This window comes from Saccopteryx leptura, chromosome 3, assembly GCF_036850995.1.
Source record: "Saccopteryx leptura isolate mSacLep1 chromosome 3, mSacLep1_pri_phased_curated, whole genome shotgun sequence".
Lineage (NCBI taxonomy): Eukaryota > Metazoa > Chordata > Mammalia > Chiroptera > Emballonuridae > Saccopteryx > Saccopteryx leptura.
This window is the reverse complement of record NC_089505.1, coordinates 198,867,539-198,882,522: the sequence shown is the minus strand read 5'-3', so window position 1 is coordinate 198,882,522 and position 14,984 is coordinate 198,867,539. Positions and strand designations below refer to the sequence as shown.

Here is a 14,984-nt window from a genome sequence, read left to right as displayed (position 1 = left end):
CAGCAGCCAGGGGATCCAGCTGTGAGGTTGTCCCCGCCACTGCCTGGAGAGCGAGAGGCTCTAAGAGCTGCCAAATACGCCCTCTATCCCCGCTCAAAGCAGGGTTCTGGGTAAGGCTTTGCCAGCCAGAACCGCCAGCATAATCAGGCAGGGCTGGGAGCCAAATGCTTTTCAAGTGTCTTTCTATGATCCTCTGGGCATGTCTAGTATGCCTCAGCACTCTGTGGGCCTACGCTCCACAGGCTTTTGGCAGTTTGTAATCTGTATCAGCTGGTAGGAAGATACCCCAGTCATGCCTGCAAAGCAAGAGGTCCTAAAAGCTGCCAAGTCCCTCCTCCAGGTTCATTTAAAGCACAGCTCTGTGTATGAAAGCGTTGTCAACCAGCTCAAGCAGCCAGGGCAGTGAGCTGATTTCTGGTTCTAGTTAAATTTGCCTCAACACTCCGTGGGTCTGTTCTCCACAGGCTTCTCCCTTGTTGAAAAGCCTACAGCCCAGCCCACCCAACTTCCGCAGTGTTCTCTGAGGTCTGTTCTGTGGAACTGTACTTTTTTTTTTTTTTTTTTTTTTTTTAATTTCTGAAGCTGGAAACGGGGAGAGACAGTCAGACAGACTCCCACATGCGCCCAACCGGGATCCACCCGGCACGCCCACCAGGGGCGATGCTCTGCCCACCAGGGGGCGATGCTCTGCCCATCCTGGGTGTCGCCATATTGCGACCAGAGCCACTCTAGCGCCTGAGGCAGAGGCCAAGGAGACATCCCCAGCGCCCGGGCCATCTTTGCTCCAATGGAGCCTTGGCTGCGGGAGGGGAAGAGAGAGACAGAGAGGAAAGTGCGGCGGAGGAGTGGAGAAGCAAATGGGCGCTTCTCCTGTGTGCCCTGGCCGGGAATCGAACCCGGGTCCTCCGCACGCTAGGCCGGGAACTGTACTTTTTAACCTGAATTGGACAGCTGGAAGTTTTCCCAGCCATTGCCTGCCGAGCAAGAGGCCCTGAGAACTATTAAGTCCCTCCTCTGGGTCCCCTTATATCACAGGCCTGGGAAAGAAGGCTTTGTCAGCAAGAGCCACCAGCATAAACCCGCCAGGCAGTGAGCAGACTGTGGATTAGTCTCCTTTCAGCACTCAGTGGATGTGCTCTCCAGAGGCTGTCTGCACACCCTTCCCCCCACCACTTTCACATTTCTCATTCCCGGTAATATGTTTTGTTCACCTGTATGGCTGGCGGAGGTGCCACGCCTGTAAGAAAGCTGGATCTCCACGCACTTTGTGCACGCTGCCGTTTGGGGCACCGAGATTATACAGAGACTCTGGTCACAGCTCACGCAGAGGGCCACGGCTGACAGTCTCCGACCCAGCCTCTCCATCCAGGAATGCGGGCACCTATGCCTGAGGCGCCAGGTAGATCCACTCACACTGCTCACGCTCACCGATCGGGAGATCTGGAGTAAACAAGGCAACTGCTCACCCCCCTCTGCCGGGGTCTGTGACTGGCGTTAGCTCCACGTGGGCTGAGCCACGGGCACACTCTCTCCTCAGCTTGAATGTCTCTGCCCTACTAGCCCAGCTTTTTCCGTGCCCCCAGCCTCACCTGCTCTCAGTTCCAAGTGAAAGCAGCCCTTCCTCAGATCAGGGAGGGAATACTCGTTCTTCATCTTATTTCCTTCAGAGTGAAGAAAAAACCACCTATTTGCCCAATCGTATCTTTGTTTGATGTATGTGTATTTCAGATGCTCCTGTGATTGTTTTTCTGTCTCTAGTTGTTGAATTTGTTGAAATTTCAGGGAGAGGTTTTGGGAGCACCCTTCACGGCGCCATTTCTGATGTCACTCAACAAACTTTTCTTATAGGGTTACTTCAATCATTCAAATACTTTATCATGACTCCAAATCACATTCACAACACAGTTTATATGTATAGCACAACCCATGCACACAGGTTATAACTGAGTTTTTAAACTTTCAGGGTAAGATGATGTTAGAGTTCTGGTGGAATGAGAGATACTGCTGATCTCTCCCCTTGGCAATTTCAACAAATTTAACAACTATAATGCAGCAAAGCAACCCCAGCTTGGCTAGCAGGCACACCTGAAAGATCCATGCACACCTGAAATATCCACGCACCACAAGAGACTAAAGTGAGACGGGGCAAAAAGGGGAGCAAAACATAAAATGCACTCATGCCGGGCTTTGGAGAGGAGAGGAGATAAACCTGGAGTGACTGGGGTTTTTTTCTCTGCTAGACTATAGGAAGAAGGGAAGTTTGGGCTTTCTGGACTTTGAGGAAGAAGAAGGAAATTCACAGTGACTGGGTCTACTTCTGCTAGGAGGAGCAGTGAGACAGAAGGGCTAAGTGGGAGATAAATCAAAGTGGCCAGAGTGCAGGGTCATGGCCAGTGTTCTTGTAATCTGCCTGCAGCCCCACTAGGCAGACAGAGAAAGCTGAAGTGCACCCCCAACCTCCCAGATTCTTGCCTCCCTCATCTAGTAGTACAGAGAATGGCAGAAAGAAACTCCAGAGCTGCTCTCTCCCCTGAGGAACAAAGGTGCTCCACATCCGGTCCCCAGGTCTGTGGAGACATGGGAAGGAGCGCCCAGAAGCCTGAGACTTCCAGAGCCATTAAGCTCTCATAACATGCCTCACCCACCAATGCGATTGAGGCCCTGCCTACATTATTGCCACAGCAACATCTCAGCAGACAGCCCAGGAACTTCACAAAGCTAAAAGTTGTAATATAATGACACCTACTAGAAAAATCCTCTCAAGATCAAAATTTATTTTTCCTTTCCTCCCCTATTTTACTTCTTATTCCTTTCATTCTTTTTCATTTTTGAATTTCATTTTTTTTTAATTTTTCAATTTTTTAGTTCTTTTCTGTTTGAGTTCTTAACAATACCACTCTCAAATGTCATGAAGGAAGACGAAATCAAATACCATGGCTACACAAGAAAGAGATGTATTTCAGAATGAAAATTTAAAAATCTCCAGAAAAATATCTAAATCACATGGAAATCTTGGAGTAAAATGATAGAGAATGCAAAATTGAAGTTCTGAAAATTATCAAAGAGATGCAAGAAGACACCAATAGGCAACTTAATGAGCTCAGAAAACAAATTATGAACAAAATGAATACCTCACCAAGAAGACCGAAACTTTATTTTTTTATTTTTTTATTTTTTGTATTTTTCTGAACCTGGAAACGGGGAGGCAGTCAGACAGACTCCCGCATGCGCCTAACCGGGATCCACCCGGCACGCCCACCAGGGGGCGATGCTCTGCCCATCCAGGGCGTCGCTCTGTTGCGACCAGAGCCACTCTAGCACCTGGGGCAGAGGCCAAGGAGCTATCCCCAGCGCCCGGGCCATCTTTTGCTCCAATGGAGCCTCGGCTGCGGGAGGGGAAGAGAGAGACAGAGAGGAAGGAGAGGGGGAGGGGTGGAGAAGCAGATGGGCGCCTCTCCTGTGTGCCCTGGCTGGAAATCGAACCCGGGACTTCCGCATGCCAAGCCAACGCTCTACCACCGAGCCAACCAGCCAGGGCCCCGAAACTTTAAAAACAGAGATGAAGAACTCAATACATGAATTGAGGACTGAGGTAGCAAGTTTAGCTAATAGAACAAGTCAGATAGAGAAAAGAATCAGTGACATCAAAGACAGGCAATGAGAGATGCTACAGAGAGAAAAGGAGAGACTCATGAAATTAAAAAACTGAGAGCACTGGCCAGTTGGCTCAGTGGTAGATTATTGGTCAGTCATATGGATGTCATAGGTTTGATTCCTGGTCAGGGCACACAGGAGAGGTGCCCATCTACTTCTTCACCCCTCCTCCTCTCCCCGTCTCGCTTCTTTCTCTCTCCCTCTCTCTCTTCTCCTCCCCTCCTGCAGCTAAGGCTCAATTAGTGTGAGTTGGCCCTGGGCACTGAGGATGACTTCATGACCTCTGCTTCAGGCATTAAAAAAAATGGCTCCGGTTGCAACAGAGCAAGGGCCCCAGATGGGCAGAGCATCGCCCTCAAGTGAGCTTGCCGGGTGGATCCTGGTCTAGGTGCATGCAGGAGTCTGTCTCTGCCTACCCTCTTCTCACTAAAAAAATACAATAAAAAAATTTTAAAAACTGAGAGAACTCTACAAGAATTGTCTCACTCCATCAGAAATAACAATGTAAGAGTAATGAGTATACCGGAAGAAGAAGAAGAGAGGGAGAACGGAATGGAGAGCCTATTCTAACAAACAGTTGATCAGAGTTTCCCAAGCCTATGGAAAGAAAGCCTCAAATCTATCAAAGCTATGCTTCAAATACGAAGGAGAAATAAAAACTTTTACAAACATATAGAAGCGGCAGGAATTTATCACCAGAAAACCCCCACTGCAAGAAGTACTCAAGGGGGTTATTCGACCAGACACAAAGAACAAAACAAATAAAAACTACAACAAGGTCACAATAAAAACAAGGATAACCTGTGACGACAATAACATAAAAGGGGAGAGGATAAAGATATGCAGTAGCAAAAGAGGATGGAGAATCACTCATATAGCAAAGGACTCTTGAACATATGAACATTTTTTTCTTAACCTAATGGTAACCACCCACAAAAAAGCCACTATGAAACACAAAGCTTGAAAAATAATAGGAGAAAGAAGTATGGAATACCACCAAACAAAAACAACTGACAGAAACAAAAAATAGAAGAACCAAACAACAAACAAAGCTCCCAGAAAACAAAACATAAAATGGCTAAAAGAAATCCTCAAGTATCAAGAATTATCCTAAATGTAAATGGACTAAACTCACCAATAGGAGGCACAGAGTAGCAGACTGGATCAAAAAGCAAAACTCAACCATATGCTGCTTTCAAGAGATACATCTAAGCTGCAAGGACAAAAGTAGATTCAAAGTGAAAGGCTGGAAAATGATTCTCCAAGCAAATAATATCCAAAAAAAATAGGTGTAGCCATACTCATATCTGACAATGCTGACTTCAAGACTACAAAGGTAACCAGAGGCAGAGATGGACATTTTATAACGATAAGGGCACATTGTATCAAGAAGACATAATAATTCTTAATATGTACGCACTGAACCAGGGAGCACCAAAATATATAAGATATCTACTAACTGATCTAAAAATAGAAGCAGACAAAAACATGATCATACTTGGAGATTTCAACACACCAATGATGGCTTTAGATAGATCATCCAAACAGAAAATCAATAAGGAAATATAGGCCTTAAATAAAACACTAGAACAAATAGTCATAATAGACATCTACAGGACATTTCATCCCAGAACATCATAGTATATATTTTTCTTCAGTGTACATGAAACATTCTCAAGAACAGACCATATGTCGGGCCACTACTCTAACATCAACAATTTCAGAAAGATTGAAATTATACCAAGCATATTCTCTGACCATAAGGCTTTGAAATTAGAATTCAAGGGCTAAAAAGAAGTAAACAAACCCACAAAAATGTGGAAATTAAATAACATACTTTGAAAAAATGACTGGGTCAAAGAAGAAACAAAAGCAGACATCAAAAGATATATACAAATGAAAATGACAACACGACATAACAAAATTTCTGGGATGCAGCAAAAGCAGTAATAAGAGGGAAGTTTATATCATTACAGGCTTATATCAAGAAACCACAGAGATCCCAAGTAAACAACCTAACATCACACCTTAAGGAACTAGAAAAAGAAGAACATAGGCAACCCAAAGTCAACAGAAGAAAGGAAATAGTAAAAATTAGAGCAGAATTAAATGAAATAGAGAATAAAAATATATATAGAAAAAATGAATATAACAAAGAGCTGGTTCTTTGAAAAGATCAAAAAATCGACAAATTATTGGCTAGATACACTAAGGAAAACAAAGAAAGGACTCATATAAACAAAATCTGAAATGAAAAAAAAATTACCACAGATATCATAGACATACAAAAGATCATAGCAGAATATTATGAAAGATTACATGCCACCAAATTCAACAACCTAGAGGAAATGGATAATTCCTAGGACTATACAATCTTCCTAGACTGCACCACGAAGAAGTGGAAAAACCTAAAAAGACCTACAAACAGGGAGGAAATAGAAACAACTATCGAAAACCTCCCTAAAAACAAAAGTCCAGGATCAGATGGCTACACTAGTGAATTCTATCAAACATTCAAAGAAGATCTACAATAGTACCTATCCTTCTCAAAGTCTTCCAAAAATTGAAGAAGAAGCAATACTCCCCAACACATTTTATGAGTTCAACATAACCTTCATACCAAAACCTAGCAAGGACAACACAAAAAAAGAAAACTACAGACCAATATCTCTATTGAATACAGATGCAAAAATCCTAAACAAAATACTAGCAAATCAAATACAACACAATAAAATAATACATCACAATCAAGTGGAATTCATTCCAGGAGCACAAGGATGGTTCAACATACAGAAATCGATCAACATAATATACCACATCAACAAAACAAAGAACAAAATCCATATGACCCTATCAAAAGATGTAGAAAAGGCATTCGATAAGATACAACATCCCTTTATGTTTAAAACACTCAATAAAATCGGAATAAAAGGAAAATACCTCAGCATAATAAAGGCCATATATGACAAACCATCAGCTAATGTCATACTAAAATGGTGAAAAAATGAAGGCTTTTCCTCTAAAATCAGGAACAACACAGGGCTGCCCACTCCACTCTTATTCCACATATTTCTGGAAGTTTTAGCCAGAGCAATCAGGCAAGAGAAAGAAATAAAAGTCATTCATATCGGAAAAAAGGAAGTAAAGGTATCACTTTTTGCAGATGACATGATCCTGTACATAGAAAACCCCAGAGACTACACCAAAAAAACTATTAGAAAAACTATAAATCAATACAGTAAAGTTGAAAGATATAAAATCAATATACAAAAGTCTACTTTTGCTTTTCTACATGCCAACAATGAAACTTCAGAAAATTAACTCAAAAAATAATTTCTTTTATAATTGAAAACAAAAAAAATCCAAAGTACCTAGTAATAAACTTAACAAAGGATGTGAAGGACCTATATACTGAGAACTACAAGACATTACTGAAAGAAATTTAAAAACACACAAGAAAATGGGAAAATATTCTGTGTTCATGGATTGGAAGAATCAGCATAGTTAAAATGGCCATATTACTCAAAGCAATATATAATTTAGTGCAATCTCAATCAAAATCCCAATTTCATTCTTTAAAGAAATAAAACAAAAAATTACCAGGTTCGTATGGAACCATAAAAAAACCCAAATAGCTAAAGCAATCCTGAGGAAAAAGAATGAGGCCAGAGGTATCGCACTATTTGACTTCAAATTATACTTTAGAGCCGTGATATTCAGAACAACATAGTATTAGCAGAAAAACAGACATACAGACAAATGAAACAGAACTGAGAGCCCAGAAATAAAACCACATATATATGGACAAATTATCTTCAACAAAAGAGCCAAAAACATACAATGGAAAAAAGAAAGCCTCTTCAATAAACGGTGTTGGGAAAATTGAAAAACCACATGCAAGAGAATAAAACTTTACAGTTTGTTCCCTGGCACAAAAATTAATTCAAAATGGATCAAAGACCTAAATATAAGACCTGAAACTATAAATTACATAGAAGAAAATATAGGTACTAAGTTCATAGACCTTAGCTGTAGAGAACAATTTATGAATTTGACCCCCAAAGCAAGGGTAGTAAAGGCAAAAATAAATGAATGGGATTATATCAAACTAAAAAGCTTCTACACAGCAAAATAAACTGACAACAAAACAAATAAGCAGCCAACTAAATGGGAGATGAAGTTTGCAAACAATAGCTCCAATAAGAGGTTAATATCCAAAATGTATAAAGAACTCAAAAAACACAGCAACAAACAAGCAAACAATCCAATTAAAAAATGGGGAGAGGACCTGAAAAGACACTTCTCCCAAGAAGACACAAAAATAGCCAACAGGTATATATGCAAAGACGCTCATCTTCACTAGCTATTCGAGAAATGCAAATCAAAGCTACAATGAAATACCATCTCACACCTGTTAGATTAACTATTATCAACAAGACAGATAATAACAAGTGTTAGAGAGGCTGTGGAGAAAAAGGAACCCTCATTCACTACTGGTGGGAATGTAAATTAGTTCAACCATTATGAAAAAAATTAAGAATAGAATTACTATATGACCCAGTAATTCTTCTACTGGGTATCTACACCCAAAACATTGGTATGCAAAGACACATGCACTGCCATGTTCATCACAGCATTATTCGTGGTGGCCAAAACATGGAAACAACCAAAGTGTCCCTCAATAGAAGACTGGATAAAGAAGAGGTGGTACATATATACAATGGAATACTATTCAGCCATAAAGAAATGATGACATAGTGACATTTATGACAACATGGATAGATCTTGAGAATATTATACTGAGTGAAATAAGTAAATCAGAAAAAAGCTAAGAACTGTATGATTTCACACATAGTTGGGATATAAAACTGAGACTTATGGACATAGATAAAAGTAAACTTGTTACCAGGGGAAGGGAACATGGGGGAGAGGGACTTGAGTGAATAGGGAGGGGGAAGGGTTGGGGAAAAGAGTATAAAGAGGGACAAATATAAGGTAACGGAAAATGATTTGACTTTGGGTGATGGGTATACAACATAATCAACAGTTCACATGCTATAGAAATGTTCACCTGAAACCTACATACTACTCTTATTGATCAATGTCACCCTGTTAATGTTAATTTTCTAAATAAAATTTAAAACTAAAAAAAAACTTTCAAAATCAGTCTACAATCATACCATTAATTAGATTATAAAACTGGTAATTACAGAAACTAAATTATCTGGGCTCTGCACTTAACGTGTTATCAGTAGCACTAAAATACCTTTATATCTATCTCATCACCTTTCCTATAGAGAAAAAATAGATAATCTGAGAACATGACAGACTCCACATAAAATAAAAAGGATTCTCTGAAAACAGGCAGTATCTGGTAAATATAATCCTCTGCTCTTGGATTAATCCTTCCTTCTCCGGCTCCAAAGCATGACTCAAATACTCTTGTTCCATCCCACATCACTACTGTCCTTCTCTGCCTCCCACCACAGTTCTGAGAAGAACTCTTCTCTGCTCCTTCTATATTTCTGAGTTAATGATACCATTACATTCATCTACCACTTCAACATAAACAATATAAAATCTGTATCACTAAGGTGATATCTGCCTCAATTCTACAACTGTTTACATGACATCTTTATCTGGGAAACACAGTAATAAAATGGCTAAACATGCAGATTTCTAGTCAGACTGCCTAGGTTGAAATCCCACCTCCACCATTAATGTACTAACAGCCTTAGAGAACTTCATCTATGAAAGAGAGACTGCTTCATCTCTAAAACAGAAATAAAACAAATCTACAATACGATAGCCTGCAAGAATCAAACTAGATAATATCCAACTGATGTAAAGCACTTTGAACAGTGCCTGCTACAAAGAATACAATCAACAAAGATCAAATATTATCCATTACTTTATTACAATATTTAGCTGTGACTTCAAATGTAGCCCAATCAACATCAAAACATATCTTCCCTTTAATTGAATTCCCTTTCTGGAATTCCCTATCCCTGGTCAGGGAACTGTAGCTCGGGAGCCACATGCGGCTCTTTTGGCCCCTTGCAGGTGGCTCTTCCACAAAATACCACGTACAGGCCCTACCTAGATAAGGAATGTACCTACCTATATAGTTTAAGTTTAAAAATTTTGGCTCTCAAAAAAAATTTCAATCGTACTGTTGATATTTGGCTCTTTTGACTAATGAGTTTGCCGACCATTACCCTAGATCATCAGAGATCTAAAAGTCATATTCAACAATGCTGAAAGTGTCAAGAATTCTCCTTTCTCAAATTGGCACCTTCCTTCCAAAACAAAATAAGGCCATCAGTATCTGGGACTACTGCAACTCTCTGTCCTAAATGGATTCCTCATATTCACTCTTATTAATACCCAATTATCCTTCACACTGTAGCATGATATAATTCTCTGAGTGGATTGAGGGAGAAAACACACTTAGAAATGTGTTTCTTTTTTTAATTTACCTTTTATAATAGTATAAAGATAAAATATACTGCACAGGTAAAAGTAATATTAATATTTTTTAAATATTTATTTATTTATTTATTTCAGAGACAGAGAGAGAGAGTCAGAGAGAGGAACAGATAGGGACAGACAGACAGGAACACAGAGAGATAAGCACCAATCATCAGTTTTTCGTTGCAAAACCTTAGTTGTTCATTGACTGCTTTCTCATATGTGCCTTGACCGTGGGCCTTCAGCAGACCGAGTAACCCCTTGCTCGAGTCAGCGACCTTGGGTCCAAGCTGGTGAGCTTTTTGCTCACACCAGATGAGCCCGCACTCAAGCTGGCGACCTCAGGGTCTCGAACCTGGGTCCTTCCGCATCCCGGTCCGACGCTCTATCTACTGCGCCACCGCCTGGTCAGGCAATAGTTTTTAAAATAAATGATATTGGAACAATTCAGTATCTACACTGTTAAGGAAAAAATCTAAAAGATATGCAGGAGCTACATGAAAAAATTTTAATCCTTAGAAAATCAAAGGCAACTTCATATCTTATTCATGGGTTGGAAACTCACAATGTAAAGATATCAAGTCTTCTCTCAAAGACATCAAAATATTCAATGTAATCATAATCAAAATCACTTGTTGAACTTGAAACATGATATTAAATCTCTATGAAAGGTCAAAGGAAAGCCAAGACACTCTTAAAGAAGAATAAAAACTTACTAGCACTTTCAAATATCTAAACTTAATATAAATCCATACTAATTATGATTGTATAGAATAAGTATCATAATAAAAAAAATAATAAAACTAAGTAAAACACAGAAAAAAGCCTAAGTATCTACAGACACTCAACTATGACAGAGTGAGTATTACATAGATAAAAGGAGAAAAGATCAATTTTAAAAAATAACAAAACAATAAATGATACTGGAAAAACTTGGTTTCTACACGAAAAATAAAACATTTTTGAAATTTAAAATAAATTTGGACCCCCTTCTTGGCCCATATACACAAATACATGAAAAAAAATCAACTCCAGATGGATTATAAACCTAAATATAAGAAGTAAAAACCATAAAATATTGGAGAATATCTTAACCTCAAGATAAAGATTTCTTAAACAATAAAAGCACAAACCCAAAGGAAAAATAGATATTTTTTTTCTTTTTTAATTAAGTGAGAGGTGGGGAGGCAGAGACATACTCCCATATGCATGTCAGCCGGGATCCACCTGACAAGCCCCTACCAGGTGATGTTCTGCCCATCTGGGGCCATTGCTCTGTTGCTCAGCAACCAAGCTATTTTCGCACCTGAGGTAAGGCCATGGAGCCATCCTCAGTGCCGTGGTCCAACTTTTCTCAAACCATTCAAACCACAGCTGCAGGAAGGGGAGAGTGAGCGAGGGAGAGAGAGAGAGAGAAGGAAAAAGAGAGAGAGGGAGGAAAAGAGAAAGAGAGAGATGAGGGGTGAGAAGCCGATGGTTGCTTCTCCTCTGTGCCCTGACTGGGAATCGAATCTGGGACTTCCACACGCTGGGCTGATGCTCTACCACTGGTCAGGGCCAAATTGATAAATTTTAAACCAGAATTTATCTTCATCATAAGATACCAATAGATAAAGTGAAAAGCCACAATTGATATCTGTGACATATGTAGCATGTAAGGATTAGTATCTAGTCTACATGTATTCCCAGAAATAAATAATAGACAAACAATTCAACAGAAAAAATATTTTAAAAGCCATTTTACAAGAAAAGGAAAATCCAAATGGCCAATAGATACAAAAAGATGCTCAACATCATTAGTAATCATGGAAATGCTAATTAAAACCACACTGAGGCCTGACCTGTGGTGGCATAGTGGATAAAGCATCGACCTGGAATGCTGAGATCGCCAGTTCAATACCCTGGGCTTGCCTGGTCAAGGCACATATGAGAGTTGATGCTTCCTGCTCCTCCCCCCTCCACTCTCTTTCTTTCTCTCTCTCTCTCTGTCCTATCTACAAAAATGAATAAATAAAATCTAAAAAAAAAACAAAAAAAAAACACACACTGAGATACTATCTCTACCACTAGATTGGCAAAAGTTAGAAGTCTGACCATACCAAGTATCAGCAAGAATTGAAAACAACAACCTGCATCCACTACTGGTGAGAATGAGCACTGATACATGCAGCAGGGGAATGGCATTATCTATTCAAATCTGAATATGTACACATCCATGAGCCAATAACTCAACTCCTAGTTACATATCCTAAAATAAGTCTTGCAAAAGCACACCAGAAACAATGTTCAAAATATTTATAGCAGCAGTGTTCATACAAGCAAAGCACTGAAAAAAACTCAAAACTCTTATCAATAATAAAATGGATAAATTGTGGAAAACTCATGCAGTAAGTGACCAGAATTATTCTACATCCATCAACATGGATAAATCTAACAGCAGAATGCTTGAAAAAAAGAAGTAAATCTCAGTTCATAAACTGTTTAAATCCGATAAAGTCTAAAACAGGGCAAAACTAAACCAATCGTTTAAAGATATACTTAACAAATGATAAATTTACTAATAAAAGTAATGGAATGACTCACAGAAATCAGGATAAAAAATACTTTTTAAGGGTATGAGTGAAAGAGGGACACATGAGGACTTCTAAGGTCTAGACAACATCATATTGCTTATGCTGGGTGGTGGATATACTGGTGTTAATTCGTTTTTAAGCTATAGGTTTCATAAATCTTATATAGGTGTATTTCATAATGAACCCACTTGGGGGAAGAGAGGAATGAATCTGAGAATGAAGTTAGGAGGTGAAGAATATTAAGTCTGGCTCGGAAGGCAAGAAGAAAAACAGGACCATAGCTAAAAGGAGTGCACAGGGGCTGATTAGACCCAAGCATGTTTCAATACCAATGAAAGGCACCATTGGGATTGGAGAGGTTGAAAACATAGGAGAATGAGGAAATAATTTATATAACGAGATTTCTTTTTTTTTTTTTTTAAAGATTTTATTTATTCATTATAGAGAGGGGAGAGAGGGAGAGAGAGAGAGAGAGAAGGGGGGAGGAGCAGAAAGCATCAACTCCCACATGTGCCTTGACCAGGCAAGCCCAGGGTTTTGAACCGGCAACCTCAGTGTTTCCAGGTTGATGCTTTATCCACTGCGCCACCACAGGTCAGGTTATAACAAGATTTCTAAGAAAGTAGCTGGGGTAAGATTCAGAGCACATGTGAAAAAAAGATACTTCTTTCACTTTAACTTGAAGGAACAAAGCAAGAACCAAGGATCTACATCTCCCCCAACAAACTGTATTTCCCTTGATAGCCAGGCATTACTAGCATCTAGAACAGTGCTAATGGGCAGGGAAAAGAAAAGAGGTAAGGAGTGCTTTGAGTAGTTTCAAAAAGTACAGAATGGGCCTGACCAGGCGGTGGCGCAGTGGATAGAGCGTTTTGGATGCGGAGGGCCCAGGTTCGAGACCCAGAGGCTCATCCAGTTTGAGCAAAAAGTTCACCAGCTTGGACCCAAGGTTGCTGGCTCCAGCAAGGGGTCACTTGGTCTGCTGTAGCCCCGTGGTTAAGGCACATATGAGAAAGCAATCAATGAACAACTAAAGTGCCACAACAAAAAACTGATGATTGATGCTTCTAATTTCTCTCTGTTCCTGAAGTAAAGAATGGATTGCCTGAGAAAAGTACATTTTTAATACTTAACAAATATTCCAATTACCTATTAGTTAACTTCACAAATACTCAAATCATCTATTAGAAAAGTCTACATTAGTTTCATTATCATATAAATGCAAAACAACATTAAAAGTCCAGCTCACACTTTTTGATACATACTAAACATTTAGATTATTAGCAATCATTTAAAAGCTAATTTCCTTAAATTAACTCTTACCTCACTGATTAAAAAAAATTATAAGGAAAAAACCAATACCTACTTACTTAATTGAGTTTCTAAAGTGGTCTTCAGCCGGGTTTTTTACAGTACAACTGTTCAGAAGCCATAAATCTGCATCTGATGCATTTTCTATTAAAAAAAGAATATGAAAATAAATATATCACATATAGTCAGTCAGAAGTATCCATGTGCTTACTTAGATGACACTGGGCCTGCTGGTGGAGAGCAGAGTGAGGTAGAGAATAGAGGCAAATAAACATCATATACAACACAGCAGGTAACTGTTGTAATATGGAAATGGTCATAAGAAATATTTATTATACATGTATAACCTGTGCTATTATCTTTTCATTTAAAAATATAAAGAGGGTAGGCCCTGGCCGGTTGGCTCAGTGGTAGAGCGTCGGCCTGGCGTGCAGGAGTACCAGGTTCGATTCCCAGCCAGGGCACACAGGAGAAGCGCCCATCTGCTTCTCCACCTCTCCCCCTCTCCTTCCTCTCTGTCTCTCTCTTCCCCTCCCGCAGCCGAAGCTCCATTGGAGCAAAGTTTGTCCGGGCGCTGGGGATGGCTCTATGGCCTCTGCCTCAGGCGCTAGAATGGCTCTGGTTGCAACAAAGCAATGCCCCAGATGGGCAGAGCATCGCCCCCTGGTGGGCGTGCCGGGTGGATCCTGGTTGGGCGCTTGCGGGAGTCTGACTGCCTCCCCGTTTCCAACTTCAGAAAAATACAAAAAAAAAAAAAAAAAAAATATATATATATATATATATACATATATATATAAAGAGAGTAAGCAACTGCCTCCTATATTTTCAATACTTGAGAGTATTTAATATCTTCCAAAAACTAAAGTGAAACTAACCAATCTTACCTTTGAATATGAAATGGCCTCTTTGAGGCTGCATGTTAATACACTGGTCCCTCATCTATCACGGGCATTAGGTTCCAGAACCCCCCCACGA

The 14,984-nt window shown here is 39.8% G+C and overlaps 1 protein-coding gene across 7 annotated transcripts in view; it reads right to left on the bottom strand.

Annotated features, from left to right (window-relative positions):
- CDKAL1 (CDK5 regulatory subunit associated protein 1 like 1) overlaps window positions 1-14,984 on the bottom strand; it is an 875,166-nt gene that overhangs the window by 727,049 nt on the left and 133,133 nt on the right. For all 7 annotated transcript variants that reach the window (XR_010750305.1, XM_066377142.1, XM_066377141.1 and 4 more), the window contains one exon: window positions 14,069-14,153. Coding sequence is in view for 6 of the 7 variants with exons in the window: in XM_066377142.1 (XP_066233239.1) it covers window positions 14,069-14,153 (85 nt within the window). In the remaining variant the exon portion in view is untranslated. The remainder of the gene's footprint in view (window positions 1-14,068; window positions 14,154-14,984) is intronic.